This window comes from Lineus longissimus, chromosome 15, assembly GCF_910592395.1.
Source record: "Lineus longissimus chromosome 15, tnLinLong1.2, whole genome shotgun sequence".
In the NCBI taxonomy this organism is placed as follows: Eukaryota; Metazoa; Nemertea; class Pilidiophora; order Heteronemertea; family Lineidae; genus Lineus; species Lineus longissimus.
The window spans coordinates 7,160,830-7,182,968 of NC_088322.1; the positions used below are offsets into that span (position 1 = coordinate 7,160,830).

General features: G+C 41.8%; 2 protein-coding genes across 8 annotated transcripts in view; one reads left to right on the forward strand and one right to left on the reverse strand.

The window, feature by feature from the left end:
• Positions 1–4,314: 4,314 nt before the first annotated feature.
• LOC135499540 (BTB/POZ domain-containing protein 9-like) lies at positions 4,315–14,945 on the reverse strand. Its single transcript, XM_064790355.1, has 11 exons — positions 14,849–14,945; positions 13,909–14,197; positions 13,516–13,666; positions 12,386–12,640; positions 11,489–11,825; positions 10,928–11,141; positions 10,618–10,740; positions 9,996–10,114; positions 9,156–9,444; positions 8,480–8,558; positions 4,315–7,333 (listed from the first exon to the last, which is right to left on the reverse strand). The coding sequence occupies exons 2-11, from the start codon at positions 14,145–14,147 to the stop codon at positions 7,241–7,243; spliced, it is 1,899 nt and encodes a 632-aa protein (XP_064646425.1). The 5' UTR covers positions 14,148–14,197; positions 14,849–14,945; the 3' UTR covers positions 4,315–7,240.
• A 175-nt stretch (positions 14,946–15,120) lies between these two features.
• LOC135499274 (1-phosphatidylinositol 3-phosphate 5-kinase-like) overlaps positions 15,121–22,139 on the forward strand; it is a 34,761-nt gene continuing 27,742 nt past the window's right edge. For all 7 annotated transcript variants that reach the window (XM_064789948.1, XM_064789946.1, XM_064789951.1 and 4 more), the window contains exons 1-10: positions 15,121–15,261; positions 17,398–17,569; positions 18,378–18,527; positions 18,881–19,008; positions 19,185–19,374; positions 19,844–20,054; positions 20,478–20,592; positions 21,428–21,585; positions 21,694–21,796; positions 21,997–22,111. In XM_064789948.1, the coding sequence (XP_064646018.1) occupies positions 17,431–17,569; positions 18,378–18,527; positions 18,881–19,008; positions 19,185–19,374; positions 19,844–20,054; positions 20,478–20,592; positions 21,428–21,585; positions 21,694–21,796; positions 21,997–22,111 (1,309 nt within the window). In that variant the 5' untranslated portion in view covers positions 15,121–15,261; positions 17,398–17,430. The remainder of the gene's footprint in view (positions 15,262–17,397; positions 17,570–18,377; positions 18,528–18,880; positions 19,009–19,184; positions 19,375–19,843; positions 20,055–20,477; positions 20,593–21,427; positions 21,586–21,693; positions 21,797–21,996; positions 22,112–22,139) is intronic.

A 22,139-nucleotide genomic window follows, 5' to 3' on the forward strand; every position in this document is an offset into this window, starting at 1 on the left:
CAGGGCCAGGCTCATAACTATGACACTTGAGTTGCAAGGCATCGATTTTCCTGTTTCTCCAGGGAAAAGTTTATGCTGAAGAAGATTGACTCTGGATATAAACAGATTGATGTCCGAAACGACCCATCCATGAATCAAATAAGAACACCACACGAGTCCATTACTTCGTTGAAATATATCACAAGTAGTTGTGTCTTGGCCCGAAAACCCACGAGACCCAAGGTCGAAAAGGTTAACAGGGGCAAAGATATTGTGATATTTTCTATTCAAAACAGACGCCCTTATTATAAGTTCCTTCACATGGGGCGACTTTGAACAGTGGGGTCACGTTGAACACCATCCTCTAGGCGTTTCTTCTGGAGGGTTTTCAATGTGATGATGGCCTAATTTTTTAACGCGAATCGTTGTCAATTTCATTCCAAACTCCATGACGAAAGTGGGCCTTGCATTTAAATATTGAGTTGAGAGCTGAGCCTCAACAAGGACATCATTAGCTCTATAAACGATATTGGACGATTGTAATGTTTATAGGAGGAAATGCTGTCGAAGAGAGTCGCTTGCTCTATCACATGAGTTTACCGGGACTGCCAGGAATCAAACCCGGGACCTCGGAGGCAACAGTCGCTGGTGTTACCACTGCGTGGGCCTTGCATCATGATGACGTGACGCAAGGACACCACGATACAACAAGGGCTAAGACATCAATCAATCCAGCAGCTATTGTGAAAGAAATGGCCTTAACATCACAGAGAGGTTCCACAACAGGAGCGACGAATGCAGGCAATACAACAATTTGATACGGAAAAAGTACTGCCTTACTAGAATGCAGCTTGACAATGGCAAAAATCAGATAGAACTGTTCTAAAGAAGTTGTTTTGCTGTGAGTCTGAAATCCATTTTAATGATGTTTATCTGATAGATCAACAAATATTGTGATTTGGATATGGTTGTTTGCTAAACCTGGCAGTCTTACTCTTTTACATCATTGTCCGAACAGTGGGATTTTTTAGTAAAACCGAAATGAAAAACATGACAATCAAGTAAAAAATAATTAAAAATATTTATTGCATATGATAGGAATATTTACATACATCGTGAGAAAAATTCATTTACAATTATGGTCAATGCCCTATATAAAAATTCATTGTGATCAAATGTAGAGCGTAACTGTACACGCATAAAATCATTGCTGATAAATCTGTACAGCGGATGAGGCGAAGCCTTGCCTACTGACATTTAAAGCGTCACTGCATCGAACATCTTAAACCCATATTCTGCATCGGCACTGAATTGGCAAAATTATCCAAAGACAAAATCTTACAATTACCGGTGAACCCTCAATTCCAAATAACCAGTGAAATCAATTTTGATAAAAATTCGCCACATTCAAGGTGTCAACTTAACAGCCTTTTGTACAAAAACGTCATCTTGTCATTATTCTTAAAATTTCATGCATGAAGAATTGACAATTATTCATTTCCACTGGCAAGCGGAATGCATGTAGGTGTTCATGAGTGGCCTTGAAAATTCTCTGGCAGCAGGCAAATCAAGGCAAGTGACAAGAAGACTAATTTCTGACCGTTACAGACCCGCCTAAATGTCCGATGTAGGTTATTAAGATGACATCTGAATTGCCGAGATATCATAAATGCCTGATGTAAATTATCAAGCTCATGTACATGTAATACAGTATAATATAAACATTGTGAAAGTGTCCCAAATATATACCTGTAGAAAGAATGCCCAGAGCCATGATATGTAATAAAACACTTGAACTCAAGGTCTGGAATTGATAGCAAACTTGAGGTACAGGTTGTCTCACAAAACACTGCAAGAGTGGAGCTACATGTAAAATGTAGGCCAAAACCGAGGTGTTGGACAAAGTGACAGCTTCACCCAAGTGATGCATGGCGAGATAACCAATATCGGCAGTGTTTGATCAGTTAAACACCTCAAACTAAATATCACAATGTGACTTGGTCTGATTTCATATTTTGCACCCACCGAAGCAATGCTTGCCTTACAATACATGTATTACTGCTGCCGCAATACATAGGCATGCACATCATATACATGTATGGTAAACAGTGCAGTGGTGCACTGTATAAACCAAGCTGTTTAGACAGTACATTGTACACCCAAGACCGTACACAGTAGTACATTAGAAAACGTTCCCCCTTCTGGAATGAATAAAATATCCTAACATCCACCCTTCTAAAAGTAAAATGAGCTTATGACCTTCATTTGATATCAAACTGAAGGAAAAAGCACCCTCTAATCTAGCAACTTAGCTTGTTTCAAACAACCAGGGCCCCATCTAGAAGTTAAATGAGCTTATGACCTTCATTTGATATCAAACTGAAGGAAAAAGCACCCTCTATTCTAGCAACTTAGCTTGTTTCAAACAACCAGGGCCCCATCTAGAAGTAAAATGAGCTTATGACCTTCATTTGATATCAAACTGAAGGAAAAAGCACCCTCTAATCTAGCAACTTAGCTTGTTTCAAACAACCAGGGCCCCATCTAGAAGTAAAATGAGCTTATGACATCATTTGATATCAAACTGAAGGAAAAAGCACCCTCTATTCTAGCAACTTAACTTGTTTCAAACAACCAGGGCCCCATCTAGAAGTAAAATGAGCTTATGACCTTCATTTGATATCAAACTGAAGGAAAAAGCACCCTCTAATCTAGCAACTTAACTTGTTTCAAACAACCAGGCCCTGCGTTATACAAGGAGGTAATCTTATTCATTTCCTCTACAAACGTCGCCAGTAACTTTCACCACTGTCACCCTGTGGAAACAGCTGCAACCTCTTCGAGCATCGCCCACTACCTCGCAATGGCCAGCCACCTCTTTGAGAAAATGTGAACAAAGTCCTTGTATGGACCATTCATCCAACTTTTAGCTTCCTCACTGTGGCAAGGCCATGCCAGGATACCCACTGATTCCACAGGGTGATTGGAGCATGTTTATCTAGTATGACAGTTTCTTCAGCAAGGGCATGGAAGAATACGGCCCTATAATAATACAAGTCTTAGTTCTTTATGCAACCACATTAATCTCTTTACAGCTTTACCCTCTTTAGATGTATCATGTAGGAGCCAGTTTTCGCGGGTCTTATCACTAAGTGCAGATTTACTAGCTTCCAGCGATTCCATACACGCAAAAGCTTATTTATTACGAAATTTGAGATCAATAACGAAATATCTGGGGTGCTGCGTGGATGTTTTAAGCGTGAATTAATCTTGAAATCGCTCACTGAAAGATCGATGCAGACCAAAACAAATCCGAAGCGGCTCCCCCATTTTCGCGGGTATTGCGCATGCGCGACTGATTGTTGTGTTTCTGTGTCGTGTGCATGATCCTAGGTATTGACCCAGTGTTTTGAACGTAATTAGAGAATTGCTTGCCTGTTTAGGACGCATTTTGGGCGCTTTCTTTGCGGAACGAAATGAAAATCAAAAATCAGAAAATTTCTTCTCTGGAAACGAAGTGACGCGCGAGAAAACGGGAAAAAACGGGTTTTCGCGAAATTGGGGATGACTCGAAATTGGGGAGCAGCACCATACAATGTTTTTGGCAGAAATTACAAGTCCAGAATAATATGGCTTGGACCTGATTCTTTAGACTGTTCCATAGTAAAATGACATCTGTCAGCGAGTCCATGATTTGCCAAGTTTTGCTTGAGAAACAGTTTTAAAACATCTCGAGACCAAGCATTCAACACCATTTCATCACATAGATACATGCCCGCTGCCATAAATTACAATAAATTACTGTACAAAAATTCATCATTTAAATGAAATGGCCAGGGCCATTGTGCTCACCTCATGTGGAGGAAAGATGGATAAAGAGCATGGTATTGTGTCATGTAGTGTTAGGTTTGATGTAGGTCCAAGCAATTACAATTTCCCCAAAATGGCCAATTTACAGTACATTCGACCTATGTGACCTTGAAAAGTAGGTCAAATCAAAGAAGACCCGGGTGACACATTGAATGGTTGTTAGAATTAGATGTACCTATGATATAAAATTGGTGCCAATCGGGCAAGTCATTACTAGAAATAATGGCATTTTGAAGAATTTAGGATTTGGCCCCCTCCCTGGAGGCCAAACGGCAAATCAGATCGCACCAAACTTCGGTACCTGAGATCACCTGACCAAGGGGTACATGTGTACTTAATTTGTGATCAATGGTCATTGCAGTTAAGAAACGTGTTATAGTTACGGCATGACGGCGAATTTACTCCATTTGACCTCTGTGACCTTGACAAGAAGGTCAAATTAAAAACCTGTGTGACATATACTGTATGGTGGTTAGATGTACCCATGATATCAAATTGGTGGCAATCGGGCAAGAAGTTAAGGAATAATCACATTTTTAAGGTTTTTGGATTTTGCCACCTGGTGGTCAAGTGGTGAATCATATTGGACCAAACTTCGGTCCCTGAGATCACCTGACTAAGGGGTAAATGTGTACCAAATTTGGTATCAATAGTCATTGCAGTTTAGAAACGTGCCATCGTTACATCCTATTGGCCAATTTATACCATTTGACCTCTGTGACCTTGAAAAGGAGGTCAAATCAAAAACCCGGAGGATATATGATGCACCTTTGCTAGAAGTACCTACCATATTTGTTTCAAAATTTCCCGACTACTATTAAGGGAGATATTGCATATTTTCACTTTTAACGTTTGGCCCCCTGGTGGCCAAACCATGAAACGAATCGGACCGAAACTTACATTGTACACCCAAGACCGTACACAGTAGTACATTAGAAAACGTTCCCCCTTCTGGAATGAATAAAATATCCTAACATCCACCCTTCTAAAAGTAAAATGAGCTGATGACCTTCATTTGATATCAAACTGAAGGAAAAAGCACCCTCTATTCTAGCAACTTAACTTGTTTCAAACAACCAGGGCCCCATCTAGAAGTAAAATGAGCTTATGACCTTCATTTTATATTAAACTGAAGGAAAAAGCACCCTCTATTCTAGCAACTTAACTTGTTTCAAACAACCAGGCCCTGCGTTATACAAGGAGGTAATCTTATTCATTTCCTCTACAAACGTCGCCAGTAACTTTCACCACTGTCACCCTGTGGAAACAGCTGCAACCTCTTCGAGCATCGTCCACTACCTCACAATGGCCAGCCACCTCTTTGAGAAAATGTGAACAAAGTCCTTGTATGGACCATTCATCCAAACTTTAGCTTCCTCACTGTGGCAAGGCCATGCCAGGATACCCACTGATTCCACAGGGTGACTGGACCATGTTTATCTAGTATGACAGTTTCTTCAGCAAGGGCATGGAAGAATACGGCCCTATAATAATACAAGTCTTAGTTTTTTATGCAACCACATTAATCTCTTTACAGCTTTACCATCTTTAGATGTACAATGTTTTTGGTAGAAATTACAAGTCCAGAATAATATGGCTTGGGCCTGATTCTTTAGACTGTTCCATAGTAAAATGACATTTGTCAGCGAGTCCATGATTTGCCAAGTTTTGCATGAGAAACAGTTTTAAAACATCACGAGACCAAGCATTCAACACCATTTCATCACATAAATACATGCCTGCTACCATAAATTACAATAAATTACTGTGCAAAAATTCATCATTTAAAAAATGAAGTGGCCATGTACACAGGAGACTGCTGTGTACGCAGGAACAAGTTGGTTGCATGCACAGCAGAGGTGAATTAACATAACCGTGTCATCAGTGACGTCAGCTGGAGAAAAAATGGTCCTGTTGTGATTTTACTGACCCCATTCTACATCTGGCTATGACCCCCCAAGTAAATCTAAGGCGTATGGAGCCCCAGTTTTTGTATGGCATGTGTGCCATATGACCAAAACAGTTTTCTCCAGCCAGCGATGTCTGCTGTGTTCTCTAGACAATGCACGTGCCTGTACATTGTATACACATCATGTTGTGTATTCAAGTGAAAATGTTGCTAGGATTCACAGCAGGTAGCATAAAATCGAAGGCGGGGCTTTATAATGAACCTAATGAATATTAATATAAAACGCTGTGAACATAAAACTACTGTCTGTTACATACACAGCATGCTGTGTATGCAACAATAATTTTTCTGTTGCATACACAGCATGCTGTGTACATATCCTCTTCCATTTTTTAACAAACCTTTAAAGGTCTTTGTCTCCTTGTCACATATCACAGAAAAACTTTTGGGCGGAATGTACAATCTACCTTACATTGCAACCCTCCTACAACTTTGCTGTTGCTCCCTTTAACCTGTTAACTGCGTGAGACGCCATATGACATCCCGGCCTAAAGGACGTGCATTGCGTTAGACGTTTTATGGAGTCCTATGTTTGTGACTCATCTTAGCCCAGGCAACACTCAGAAACTCGATGGGAATCCCCTTAGATCGTCAGCACAGTGCAGTTTAGTGCCACTGGCACCAGTTTTTGATCTGAATCGTGGCTACAGCATGCAAGACGAAGCGGCCAAAATGCCACTTTACTAAAAGCAAAGATATAATGTATCACTCACCTAATATATTTTGGTGTCAGACAGGCATGATTCATATCGTTAAGTGTTTTTAACATTGATTCATTGTCTCTTTTTAAAAGATATTTTGAATACAGAATATGGACAGTATTTACAAAAGCCTACAATCTATTGCGATTCATCACATCAAATCAGGCATTAAGCCGCAAGGCCTTTTAATGAATAATCACTGACAGAAAATTCTGTAATTTTTGGTCCGCTTCCAGATTCTCTTAACACCTTACCTAAGGTTTTATAATTCCTTACTTTTGGAACCGCCGTCTCAGTGTCAAGCGCCCAGTTACTGAAACAGCGCTAGACTGAGCGAGGCACCAATTAGGACATAGTGCCATACAATGAAACAGCGTTTGCTTTGCACCGCTTTGGGAACTGGCCAAGGTTGATAGCAACTATAAAAATTAATAATCCTCAAATTTTTTTCGTCAAGCAAAGGAAATTTCATCATGAATTGTCTTATAAAACGCCATTTTGGTTTACGTTTTCAACGTTTTTCCTTTTAGATTTCTCCAAATCACCACCATGAACACAAATGAGAGTATCAAACAATAAAATTTAGCAACAACACTAAATCAAACGTGTTGCCGCGCAACCTTAAATGAAAAAATACCACTGTTTGGCCTGAACGAACTATGGCACTTGCAGGCGGACAAAAATCCTAAACGCATTTTTTCAAAGTCCTTCACCTGTTTTATCACAGGAAGAAGTCGTTCCATATTTCTGCTGGACCATCCCGACTCAGTTCTGCTTTTGATGCTGGACATTCAAAGTGGACGATATGCAGATACTGAAGTGGAAAAAGAATGAAATTTGGATGACATGTTCATATGCTGCGGATATGGACTAACAGGATAAGTGAGGTGCAGCAGGAGCCCAAGTGAAACATAATTCCACTTAACTCTTTACATACGCTAGACCCGCGTGCGTCATAGCGTCAAAGTCCTGAATACACAGCGTCATTATTCTGATATAGTTTCCCGGGAGCGCGTCACTGAAGCGGCCGTATTTCAGGTAGTGTTTACATAAGTGATATTATCTCCGTTGCTGTTCATAGTACAGGACTAAAATTTTGGGGAGTAACTAAGAATTAAATTCCGCATAAACTCATGTAATTTATTTTGAATTCTAACGAAAAGTAACCGAGAACAAGGCCTGCAAACTTGGAGAGAAAAACATTTCTACAAATCGCCGTAAACACAAAATGTTTATAATAAAAATCTAAGTCCCAGTCACTATCATCACTTCCTACCGAAACATTGATATCTGAATCTGCAAAACCTTCAAATTCTGATCCGGAGCTCGAATCAAATAAATCTATCATAAATAAACCCAGCTGGTCCCGAACAATGCGGCACGTCAATCAAAAAAAAGATTAAAGAAACGTTTAAAAATGGCCGACGAGGTCAACTTCCTGGGGAATCCCGCCAATACATCGTTATTATTCATGCCTCATGAATACTAAATTAGAACGGAGTGACCTGAATAGAAAATAGAAGCTTATCTCTTATTGGCCATTCAAATAGGGTCACCATGGAGCCAGCCAATAAGAAATTACGATACATTAAAGTTGGAGTAGCTTGTAGTCGGCTTGCCGGAGTTTTGCACTGTTTGAATGGAGCCGAGTAATGGCGGCTCCTGGGAGAACAGCGTAAGTTCTTTGCGCCGACCAGCGGCGGCTAGCGTATGTAAAGAGTTAAGTCGGACAACATTACATTTACAGGGCCCTTAGAACCAAATTCGAACAATTCAGTTCCTCCGAGATTGGGCCTATTGTTCTGTGAGCCTATCTAATCCCTGAACAGATAGTTGAGCACTACAATGGGGTATCAGTTGAACTTTTGTTTCATCCTTAAAGTTGGAATAAGTGCCCCGCTACATGTACATGTATTAGTGTGCGATTCTGTCCATTGCGTGCATGGTGCTGTATCCTTACCCCATCAAGGCTGCTGCGGGTCCCAGTGATCCTGATAAATGTCACTGGCTGCTCACGGAATCGGATCACCTGTAGTGACCTGAAAGGAGAACACAGAGTTGATCACATAATTAAAGGGGTAGGCCATTCGTAATTACTTGTGGTCCAGTTAGATAGAAACCCACCAATACACAATGCCGTAGTGTAGTTATTGTGAATACAAATTTGTTTAAATTTGGTATTCATAGTATTTGTATATCAGCCTACACAACGGCAATGTTGAAATTTGTTTAAACTTGGTATTCATAGTATTTGTATATCAGCCTACACAACGGCAATGTTGAAATTTGTTTAAACTTGGTATTCATAGTACGTATTTGTATATCAGCCTACACAACGGCAATGTTGAAATTTGTTTAAACCTGGTATTCATAGTATTTGTATATCAGCCTACACAACGGCAATGTTGAAATTTGTTTAAACTTGGTATTCATAGTATTTGTATATCAGCCTACACAACGGCAATGTTGAAATTTATATTTGGTGCGTATTTCTGCAATTGAACATTTTAAAATTCAATTACAAATTCAACACTTTTAACGAACGGCGGCTCAAGTAGAACGATGTTTTGATTCAGCACTTTCACGGCAGCTGTCATCCATGGGCCTTTGGAGGGCTCGAGGGTTAATAAACTTACTTCATCATTCTGTCGCCAGTATCCGCAACAAGCTCCCAGTCCTTTAAATTTTTGGACACCTCGACCTTGTACGCGTACGTTCGGTTAAGGGTATCAAGAAGCAAGAAACTCATTGAGTCGACCATGTATGGCTGGGACAGCTGGATTTTGATGCTGTGGTCAATCTTTGCAGTCGTGCAGTATTCGGGGCCGTTGTAGCCCTCGTACTCGGGACTCAAAAGCTTGTCCATGTTCTTTCCAGATATCACCCATGCACCTTTTTCAACTATAGCTACGTTTTCAGTTGGCACTGAAATAAAGAGTCATTAGAAGACAAAGTTGTCACCGAGGGCCGGGGAAAAAAAGGAAAACGGGAAGGAATCGTAATTTCTTTGGAAACGTTGCTCCCAATTGAAGATATGGGTCTACACTGCTAGTGCAGGGCGGTCACTGAAAGACAAAGTTACTTTAGGCTTCAGTAAATTAGCTTGGAAAATGACCCAGAGAATCACCCAAAAGCTGGACACACTCCAAACAAAGTGTCTGAGAAGAATTAGAGGCATCTACTGGCAAAGGATCATCAGTAACCAACACCTACTACTTATATGCAAAACTGAAACCAATCTCACAAAGTTGTAAGGGAAAGAACAGCATTGACATGGCCTCCGCAAGGAAGGTGAAAGAGGGACAGACCGAAGGAAAGTTGGAGATGATCCATCGAGAAGGAACTCTGAGAGAACGGCCACACATGGGAGTCAGCCAGGCAGAAAGCTGCCAACCGACTTGAGTGGAACACCCTGATGGAAGCCCCAAGTGCCACCTAAGGCACTAAGGGTCCTAGGTAGTCAGTAAATAACCTACCAATAAAGTTCAGCTTCATCTTTGAGGGGGGCGGATTGGCATGCATGAAATAGCACTCAAATTTGGATAGGCGGAGCTCGGTGCCAACCGATGCTCTTGAACCATGAACATTGATGATGCTGAAATATTAAAACGTTAAGAAATTATTTCATGTTTGAACTGAATTATCTGGCAGTTGGTGCAATACAATTATGGTAAAACCTGTATACTCAAATCAGAAAAATTCTTTTTAAAACCACATATAAATACATGTAATACAATGTTCGGGTTAATTGGTAGCACTCCAAGTCGACGGTTCTAAAATTTGCTGGTATATGGCGCTTGATGGCCGTCAGAAATCTTAAGATATCTTCTGAGTCCAAACGTCGAGCTAGAGAGTAGGGGACAATATCAGATCAATGCGGGGAAAAATATTTGGTATGAAAAAGTTTTTATTTTGGCATGGCAAGTGTCATTTTATGAAAAAATCCCAACACAGCCATGTGTGATCAATATCAAACCCATAATTATCGGTTTTACAAGCAGATGAGATCTTTTATTGCACATTCAGCGATTATAATTGCACGACACAGCGACAAAAATTGCTTGCCTGTGTGGTGCTGAAGTGTCAAGCGCTACCTACCCTGTGAACACCGGTGTGAAATGTAACGTCTGCCATGACCGACACGTCTCGCTGATGTAGCTGACAAGGTTGACATAGCCGCGTCTCTCAAAGTCATACGCTTCCACTCGGTATGAAAAGAACCTGAAAATAGACATTTGTGTACAGAGTATGAAACAGTTGAGCTTCTTATTCAGTTCGATATCCTCACCCCGGAGAATGAATTCCCCAGATTGTCGAGCATCTTATCAGGCCTTATGCAAGCAAACCAAATCAGGTCACAGCTGAACATTCAAAAATTTCCCCCAGAGAAAAAGGTTTGAGCACTAACCTTCCATCATCATCATACAGCTTAATGCGAATCGTGTTGATGATTGCAGCTCTGACCAGGCACACTGCGATCCCTCCGCGGCCCTGCACCCCGTTGCCTGGGATGGGCACGCACACGTAACCAGGAGGGTCCGGGCAGCCGTGAAGCAATGGAAGATGCTCCTGCTTGAATGGCTCAGCCTCCAGCTTTACGTCGGCGAGGTTCACGTCGGGAACTAAAATAGACGGTCACGAAAAAGTTAGTTGTAGTCATTTTGTTTGTGATGTGGTCTTAATACTGTGTCTTCATCGACAGTTTTGAACATTTCAAGTCGTCACATTTTAATGAAAAGGCCATGTACCATCAAGTTCAGTCTTCTCATTTGAAGAATTATTTTGTAATCTAAGATCACTTATATAAATTGGATATGCTAACGTTTATTCAATTGTTTAATGGAACATTTTTCTGACAAATTGTCAAGAAACTGTGACTTTTTCTCCTGGACTGAGCCCCAAATGACTTTCTGAAATCTTTTTGGTTCAAAACAAAGACCCCCCCCCGGTATCTTCTCACTCGACTTACCCACAAATCCACGATAGAACGGCTTACACCAACCGGTATGAAGTATATCGCCGGCTCCCCGGTTCTTGACTTTGAACAACCGGATCGCTTGGTCGATAGCATTTTTCGCCTCCACACGAATCCGCATCGCCTCGACGATCATATCCGAATTGACACCCAACTTCCGACAGTTGTTGAGAAGGTGCTCATCGCTGACAAGGTGCAGGCGCAGATTGTTCCGGACTTTTGTGTCCTTCCGCTTTTCGAGGTCGACATTCACCCAGCTGTTAATGGCCGCGATAAGGCGAATTTCTGGCACTTCTAACGTTTTACTGCCAATAATTTCGTTGAGGATTTCCTATTGGGACAAATTATTTTCTTAAAATATTGTCTGAAAGTTTTGGAACTCTTGTTACAGAAGCCTTCATGACAAATTACCAACAAGGGTGATGGCATGCTATCAACTTGATTGAAGGAAACCTTTAGCAAAACGCTTATAAAAATGGGGAGTTTTGAACGGCTGGTTAAAAAAGCTTCCATTGATTAATATTAGCAGTTTTGAGTTCCCCCAGGTAGTTGATTATGTGAGCTGGGCATCTGGGTTGCATTGCTTAACGTCGTTGCATAACATTACTGACTCCGGTCAATGAACTGCATAAGAGATAATCACCAATTTATTTATTTTTACTATGTTCAGCTGGTCTAAATAAAGACTGGCGTCACGACAGCCATTTTATTTTGTGGTTTTGTGAAATTGCAACTGTTGGATACTTTCCATTTAGCGCTTTTGACTATAACCCTATATTAGTAATTTTAATCAGATTTTCTTCTTCGCGACCACATATTTTAGCAATTATCTGTCAAATAGCGGAAAATGCTAACATTTTCTGGTTTACAGTAGTTAAAGTAAAAACATACCTCCGGAAGGCTTTCAAATTGCTCCACAATACGCGGAGTCCGTGGAAAGTTGTTGATAATCTCACAGAAGTGCGTGTCGACGTACTTCAAGCAGTGCTGGCACATCGACTGCAGGCCATTAGCCTTGGAGAACTCGTAGACTGGAAACACATTATCGTTCGTGATGGCGTCGGTGATGTGGTTTTCGAGTTCTTGTCGCAGTTCGACGAAGCCATAGAGGTCGGCGAGTAAGAGGATACTCTGGATGGTCTCCGCCTGAAATTTGAATGAACTCCAAAACTTGGCAAAAGCAATTTTCTTCTTCTTCAGCATTCGCTCTGCACTTGGAGGGGTCATTCTCCTAGGAGTAATCCTCCTCCAAGGCGGGATGAGCGTATCCTGCGTGCCACTACGGTTAGGCGCTAATTGGGTTTATTGGCCTAGTGGTCCGACTTCGGCGAGAGAGATAGAGTCCATGCAAGCTACTCACTTGGTGGAGTCTTAGCTTGCCCTGGCATAGACACCAGGTACAAGGAACCTCGGTTTTGAGTCTCATTCGAAGGACTGTGAAGAGCCAGGAATTTTAGTTCCTTGAAAGCCACGCCGGTTCATCCAGACATACGATCCTGGGTTCTCCCCGGGCCCTATTGCGTGGTGGCCAGCAGTGTAAACCACTCGGCCATGAGGCTCCTTGGCAAAAGCAATGAATGTACACATGTACAGTAGAACCTCTCTATTAAGGATACCCTCGGGACTGACAAGTGCTGCCATTGATACAGAGGTGCCCTGATTAGAGAGGTCAAACTGAATGGAAACAATCAATTTGGGACCAAAACTTGTGTCCCTAATAGAGAGGTTGTCCTTAATAGAGCGGTGTCCGCTAAGGGAGGTTTCACTGTATTTGCATGAATATTCCACACGTTTCTTAATTAACCGTACGGAATTGTCCAAATTTTCCCAGTATGGCATTAGTTGACTTAGTCGATGACTGACCAGAACACATAATACACAGTGCATCTTCATATAATTTTAGACTTGAAAAATTGATAACAAGTATTGGCTAATGCCCAGGTCATTCAATGTTCAACTATAAATAATCCAGTCTTAGATGAGTCGTATATGTACGGTCTTGGGAAGCTTGTCCAACCTACCTCCACAACGGTCATATCAAACTTGCCACAATATATGTAACCCAACAAATGTTTGAATGCCATGGCCGCAGCATCATCTGGTAAGCAAGTGTGTAGAACCACTTCATTGTTCTGTGGGTTGGACTCACGGAAGTTTCCACCAAACATTGCCCTGAAACAAAGAGGGAAAGAGTTTATTTCAATCATTTAACTTTTTAAGCAGCATGCACCATCAGGAGCCTTGTGATTTTAGACAACATCTCTCATATCTTACACCCAAATGTCATGAAATTTTCAGGAAATGTGTTTCATGGTGTACTATTTTGTTTATGGCTACTAAATTTTACTTTGATGACTTTATACCCGACTTAAAACCTGGTGGACGCTGTTTAGGATGACCAGAAACCAACAAACCTGAAGTACTCCGATCTTGTCATGAGAACAAGACGATGAGCGAAAAACTTGTGTCCGCCAACGACCAGATTAATGTCGCTGAACTCATTACTCTCGAACAGCATCTTGTAACTGTTGGACAAGCCGTTGGCATGGTTGATCACGGGTGGCGGTTCCTCATGCTCTTCTTCGACTTCATGTTCGTCTTCAAGCTGCATGCCGACGCTGCCGTCCACTTGCTGAGGGTCTCCATCTGCCATTCTACGTTGGGGAGATTTTATATTTGTGAACCGTATGTGAAGTCGATTTTCTGGAATGAAAGAAAAATCTAAACAATCGAGTGATTAAAATTTTAATGATAGGCCTCACCTGGAAACAAAAGTCTGTCCTGTCCAAGACAGCCATGTCAACAGGCACACTCCTTGTCTGAAGTCCGTTGAGGCCTTCTTACGTGTTCTGAGTGTATGCATTTGATTTGGTTTGACGCTGATTCATCTTTTTCGAAAAGGCCTATATGGTGATGGCAAATGGTATAAGGACTACGTCGTTCATCCCCAAATATCGTCCCCAGTAGACCATCTTGAGTCTACTGATAAAATGCCAAGTTCTATGCCTAATGCCTAAGACGGGTAGAGGACAACAGTCAAACAGACGAGAACTTCAACACTTTCTAACTTTTCGTCTTTTTCGATTTTACAGACACCCTGCGAAAATACATTTCGCCAATTTTACCGTGAAGATCTATAGTAAGGGTGATTTGTTGGTCCAACCCTAGGTGGTACCGGCGTATCTGGCAAAGGGCCTATTGATTTTCGTCAATATCATTATAATCAATAATCGACAACAATCTTACTTTCATTTACCAACGTTTTCTATACTTTATTGACTTGTAAACTATCATGTTAGATTTCCACGTATAGGGGGCCTATTTCCTATTAGGCCCTACTTAACAGAAACTTACAAATTGCAAATATTGGTCATTTAGATGTAGAAATCGGGGAAAAACAGATATTTATTCGTCGCATAAACAAAATTTGTTGACGGAAGTTGTGGCCAGCTCTGCGAAGTTGTGGATTTACCTCGATGCGCATCGTAAATAAATTAAACAAAATTGACTCAAGCTCTAAAGAAGACATTAAAATACATGAAATCATTAAATTCTTCATACTGCATCGTCGTTTTATTTTTTAATGATATGCAGAAGCCACATTTATGGAGAAAAAAAATCGAATCGTTGGCCATGGAGGGTAAACAAGGAAATGAAAATCACATGAATTTGACAGCTAGAGAAACTCGACTAAAGTCATGTTTTCTGTGTTTTTTGTGCATGGATCGATTAGATTCATATCCCTGGTCAATCTTTAGATATTGCTGGTAGGTTTCCACCATAATTTTTGTATTTTCTGTTGCTGACATGCTTTATAGGTCATATCAAGCACTGTACATTAAAAAAAAAAATTGGATCATCATGAATGGATGTTGACCTGACCTGGGTACAAGAATTTGATTATCAACAAGGGTATGGCTTGAACTTGGGGATTGAGCACAACGCAGTGTTTTCCTTGAAGGAGATACTAGGTCATATCCGGTACGCGCTTGACTATATTCGAAACGTACCAACGCACCTTCCGGGCCAACTTCTTAAGTGTTGCATAGATAGATGAATCGAAGAAGTTTGTTTTTGCGCTGACCAGTCATACGTTTCACCTGTCCTTGAACAAAGGATCACTGTGTCTCTAGGTATTCTCCGAAGTCCGCTCGGGCCTTCTGATGTGTTCCGAGTGTGCGCATTTGATTAGTTTGGGCGCTGGCTCGTCTTCTTCGAAAAGGCCTCTTGTGCACACTCGGAACTCGTCAGAAGGCCTAAAGCTTTTAAGTAAGGAATATTCGGACAATGCCGGCGTATTTAGTACATGATAAGCCACACATGTGAACAATTTGTTCCAGGTGAAACGCATGACTGGTTGTCGCCAAAATAAACTTCTGCAAAAAGGTCAATTGCAACGCCCGTAGAGTCGTAATCAGGGCGCCCAGTCCCAATCGGGCCCAATGGTTGATTTCTATTTTGGTTGGGCGCTGACCAGTCCTATTGTTAGGCCTACACATATTCAGTCCTGAAAGGGTTAAGCCTTGTTTTGTCTTTGTCGTAAAGGTCCATTAGACTCTAGTGGACCTTTACGACAAAGACAAAATTTAGAATTTAGAGCAGTGGGTCACAAGCAGATCTGATTGTGGTAATTTCCATCAACCAACAACCACTGAAAGTGCGTGTTTGCATAATGTTGTTACAAGATTATCCAAACTTTTTTGTGTAACTGTGTAAATTTATAGGTTCTAAATTCTACAGGCCTATAAAATACGAATCCAAAGCGTTAAAAAGTTGTAAAATATATTGTCTATAATAATGAACTTATTTCAAATCTTTTTTCAAAGTACCATTCAACACATTAGGGGTGTGCCAAATACATGTAATCAAAACAGCCGTTCTTCACACTCACAGTGGACATTGAGGATTTTATTTTTAGTGCTTTTTCTCAGGATTTTGTTTGACCCACTGTCATTGACTGTGTGATGTTGGAGTGAAAAAAAGATACTCTCAGGATGAGGAAATCCTGCGATCAATTGGCATGTCATGACATGATTATCATGGTATTGGTAGCCCTAGGCCTTCATATAGTCAGCAGGTATTATGTCATGTTGTCAGTGTGGGTGATCTCATGTGCTCTGTCAGTCTGTGACTGTTCCAGTTGATGGTACAGCGTGATTGACCAATCTAAAAATTGTCATGACTGACATAGACACTAGACAGAACAAGACATAAGGCCTATGCACATGATCATGACAGAAGAAAACTTCAAAAACATGACTTCGCCAAGATATGAGTAGGCCTACTTGCCCAGCCAAGCAATCTCCAGTAAACAGTTGGTTGTGGAGGCAGTTATTTTGGTCTCATCACAATTACACTTACAGTCACTCGTAACAAACTACCATACCACTGCACTTGGTTTCCCAGCTTAGTAAGTCAAATTACTCATTTTTTACTTGATGATATTTGAGGAGTGTTGGTGAAAGTCCTCTTTTTGCAAATATTTCACATATTGCCATAGTGAGAAAAGTTTTCTGCCGGATTAGTGAAAGTGTTGAACTGCTATAAAGAATGGGAGGTAGGATTTTCTTCAGACATAGAATATTTCAGAAGGAGCATTACCGACCAAGGCCACAGAAGCCAATTGTGGCTTCTGTCCCGACGACCGAACCGAGGCCGACACAGAGAAAGCATAGTGCAGTTAATATTGCATGTTACGATGTATGTCTTTGACTCTGAGAAATCACCAGACTTGGAGACGGAGAGAGAACATCTTACATGCACATACGTAGGCCAGCACTGACATCCTTGGACTGTGACATGGAGTGTGACATCATTCACGCTCATCTCGCCTATGACTGTGACGTCTAAGTAAGAGATGCTGGTAATGCATGCACTGTAGCTTGTTACATGAATACTTTCAGATTTTCTGCCTTGCGGCCCACTTCAAATCCTAAATGTCTGAAGGACTGGCGAGAAGTCCGAGCAAGGCCAAGCATGAGAATGATCAGCAACGACTCACTGAGTTTCAACCCCTGAGTTCTGAGGTTAAGCCATCCGGGGGATTCCTCTCTCGCCTATTGAAGAGAAGCAAAGGTATCAGCCTTATTCTAACACTTTTATCGCTAGAGTTTCAGCCCCCATTCCCTGCCACCCTAAAAAATACTCCTGAGGTCAGAATCGCTATACAACTGGTTTCAAAGCAGAAAATGATTCAGTTCCTTCATTACCCTGAAGATGGCATTCATGTTTTGTTATTAGGAGACCTAATAAGCGACTGGAAGGCGGATATTTTCAGCTGAAAAGAAAGATCTTCGTCAGATGGTGCTGAGACTATAAATGCTGGTACTTACCTCTCTGGGCAAAAGGTGGCTTGGACAGTCTTGCCTGATCACTTCATCGTGGATGTCTGTGTGTTTCCCAAACAAACCCCTTTCTAGGCTATCGAAGAGAAGAGAGGTGGTGTAGCACCTGGTCTTGATGAAGACTGTTCAGGTGGAAGCTGTCAGTGACAGGAGACAATGCCAATGGCGACGATTGCTCACGTTTTTGATGGCTTTTAAAAAATTATCATCATTTAAAAAAATCATCATCTTGCACTTTTAAAGGGGGACTATAGGCAGGACCAGGGGAGCTAATTCGGCCATCTTCTGGTGACTAATATACACAGTACCCGGCTGGGTCTTGTCAGATTCAGCACTAAATATATTCCTCGTACAAGCATGATTCATTTTGAACGTACTGTGAGATGTGAGAGACCCCTATTGGCGACTTTGTGTAACTTGATCTTGCCTGCCTAACTGCTGCCTATATTGTCCCTTTAAGTAAGCTACAATATAATGTAGTCTTGTCTTGGTCATGAAGTCCTTCCCACATGACACAATTATGCTGTTGTTTTATACAGATGAGAGAAAGAGTCCAAAAAGCTCACCGTCGAAGGCATCACCGAAAAGAAGCCCAAGTCCAGGCGTCACTTTCCGAGTCGAATACAAGGATGTGGACACAGACGTGTTTGAGGCTGATGACTCGCCCAGCAGGACACCAAAGAGTGAGGGTGAGTCGTTAGGGTAGAATTTCCATTTTCAAAAAGTCTATAAAATGCAACTCGATTTTTCCCAGTGAAAACGAGCAAGAGGCCTTTGAGTTTGAGAGAGTCGTTATTTTCAAAGAAGGTCACTTCCATAATTTTTTGTTTGAATTTTGAGCTATTGTATCTTACATATCTTAACCGTTAATAAAGTTTTATACTCTCAACTTTTTTTCATGCAATATCCTGATGATCCTCCATACTTACTAGCTGAACATTTGGACTAAGCAGATTTCTGGTCGATCACATTTTATCTCCAAGCTAAAGCACTCTTAGGTCTACAAATTAACCACAACCTTGTCCAAATCTTTATTTTTCAGATTCTGGAAGTGATGTCTCCAAGGATTCTACCCCATCAGTGGAGAGTGCGGGGTCGACTGTGCCTCAGATTAGAACCCTTTCAAATGTCCTCAGGAGGTTAGGCAGTATTCTCGACCGGAAAGGACAGGTATGTGGCTTCAAACTTTCAAAAATAATGAACCGTAGAAGATTTTTCCATGAAATATTTTGATTGAGATTTTGATCACCAATACTTTATTAAAAAAATAACTCCAAGGCACAAAAAATTTACCGTGGGAATGCTGATCCACTGTGATTATAATTTCGTTACCTTGAATTTTTCAGACTTTGCAAGCGTACCGCGACAGTGACTTCAAACAGTATTGGATGCCGGACGACACCTGCAAAGACTGCTACGAATGCGGAGATAAATTTACGACGTTTCGACGTCGACATCACTGTCGGATATGCGGCCAGATTTTTTGCAGCCGGTGCTGCAACCAGGAGGTCCCCGGCAGGATATTCGGGTACACGGGTAAGTTGGTGATAGGAGGAAACTGAGCCGTGGTGGTGTAGTGGATCAGATCTCCTACTAGCGGTGAAGAGGTCCCTGGTTCGATCCCCACTGAGACTTGTGTGAGAATCTAGGCAGGTCTCTTTGCCTCACATGCCTTACTCCACCCAGGTCTTTAAATGGGTACCAGTCCGAAATGCTCAGGTTGTAATGCTGATTGAGCAGCTCATCTGGGTTCTACTGAAAGGTGGGAAAAGGTAGAAAGTGCTTTGAGAATGTTGTACATGATATTTGATAAAGCGCTGCATAAGAACTTGGTTTTATTTTATTTTTTTATTTTTAATTCATCAAACCTTAAGCCTGGTCTACACTTGCAAACTTCTCTGAACATACACAGCATTTTTTATTGTATTGTTTATTGTTATGGTATCAAATTACAAAACGTTGAAAATGTCTGTTCATCTTTAACTCCGAATCCTCATTTTTCCAGGTGACCTGCGCGTCTGTACTTATTGTTGCAAAGTCGTACTAAATTACGCCCAGCAGACGGACTCGTCTGGTGACCTTCGAGCATTAAGGGAAGATCTCAAATCCCTAGCGAACATCGAGAGTGAAGGTGGGGCTTACCAGGAATTCGGACGATGGACGCCAAGTAGAAAAAGAAACACGGGACCAGATGAGGAGTGTTTAGGACCAACAAGGTATGTTCCTCTTAATACAGTAGAGCCTATCTATTGGGGACACTCTCGGGACTGACAAGTGCTGTCCTTGATAGAAAGTTGTCCTGATTAGGGTGGTCAAATTGAAAGGACACAACCAATTTGGGGACAAAGCCAGTGTCCTTTTGAGAAGGGTGTACTTCAAAATAGAGAGGTGTCCGCTAACATAGATTCCACCATCTATTCTGTTCCAGTAATTTTAAAAATGTTGGAAATTTCCTAAGACGATGCGAAATGGCCATTTGGTCAGAGTCGGACGCAGCACGGGAACTTTGTAAAGCAAACAATGCATTGCATGCATTGAGGGTTGTGCGAGGATTTTTGCAATGCGATTGGCATAAATCGGGTTGACTGTGTTCACTGGTTCGTGGTGTTAATATCGAAGGGCGTATTCTATCTGTCCAGGTCTGGTAGCCTCAGCGAGCCCCTGACAAGACAGGTGACTCCGTTTGACATCACCCCCCAGTCTGAGTACAGGTCGATGGAAACCATGAATATAGAGAGGAGAATACTCACTAAGGTAGGTCAACTATTCATACTAGCGTTACATTTATTGTTTGCTCCAAGATCAGCGTTTTCTCAAGGGACATGTAGGGTGGTACCCTTGGTATTCAGGGTAGGGTGGCTGCCTTCAAGGGACATGTAGGGTGGGGCACCCTTGGTATTCAAGGTAGGGTGGCTGCCTTCAAGGGACATGTAGGATGGGGCACCCTTGGTATTCAGGGTAGGGTGGCTGCCTTCAAGGGACATGTAGGATGGGGCACCCTTGGTATTCAAGGTAGGGTGGCTGCCTTCAAGGGACATGTAGGATGGGCACCCTTGATATTCAAGGTAGGGTGGCTGCCTTCAAGGGACATGTAGGATGGGGCACCCTTGGTATTCAAGGTAGGGTGGCTGCCTTCAAGGGACATGTAGGATGGGGCACCCTTGGTATTCAAGGTAGGGTGGCTGCCTTCAAGGGACATGTAGGATGGGGCACCCTTGGTATTCAAGGTAGGGTGGCTGCCTTCAAGGGACACATAGGATGGGGCACCCTTGGTATTCAAGGTAGGGTGGCTGCCTTCAGGGGACATGTAGGATGGGCACCCTTGATATTCAAGGTAGGGTGGCTGCCTTCAAGGGACATGTAGGATGGGGCACCCTTGGTATTCAAGGTAGGGTGGCTGCCTTCAAGGGACATGTAGGATGGGGCACCCTTGGTATTCAAGGTAGGGTGGCTGCCTTCAAGGGACATGTAGGGTGGTATTAAACTCAATTAATGCTGCAAAGTGAGGGTGGAGCAGGAACTTACCTTTAAGGAAAGGATACCACAATTGTGTAAGGACATTTTTTTTATCTAAGTTAATTTTTTCCAGGATTCGGCCCAGTTGCGAGAACTTTGGAACCAGATGCAGCAGTTGGAAGAGGGTATCCAGTTTCAGAGCCACCGTCTCCGCTTGCGCACGTACCACAATTGTTTCTCCGGGAAGGAGCTCGTTGATTGGCTAATTCAAAGAGACAAGGTCACAACACCGTAAGTAGATGTCTTATCAGGAAATCGGTTCTTTTGGAAGAGGGTTTTTTGAAGTTTTTGAAATACTGTTGAGACAGCCATTATGATAATAAATCATTTCCTCTGTAGGGTGCAAGCGATAGCTATTGGCCAAGCTCTGCTGGACGCCAGGCTGATAACAGGTGTTAATGTTGGAGACCAATTATTCCGGGATGAATACGTGTTGTATAAAGTAAGTATAGTCATTCTTCACAAAAATATTTCCTTCAGGTGTTTGAAAAACCGGGAATTGATAAGAAAAGCGTTCGATGATGGAGTAACAAAAATGTGGAGGACAGATCCGTCATAAAATGGGCAATGTCATGAACTTCAAAACTGGCGCGTATTGCATTTTGTCAATAATTTGTCATGTTCGTTGATTTCTTGCTTCAGGCTGCCCAACGAGAGAGTCCAACACAATCGGCCACCCTGATTGAAACAATCATCGTTGAAGATGAGTTTGAGCCTAACTGGACGAAGGATATAAAACAGGAGGGAGACGACCATGGTAAGCATATCATGTTCGCCGAAATTAT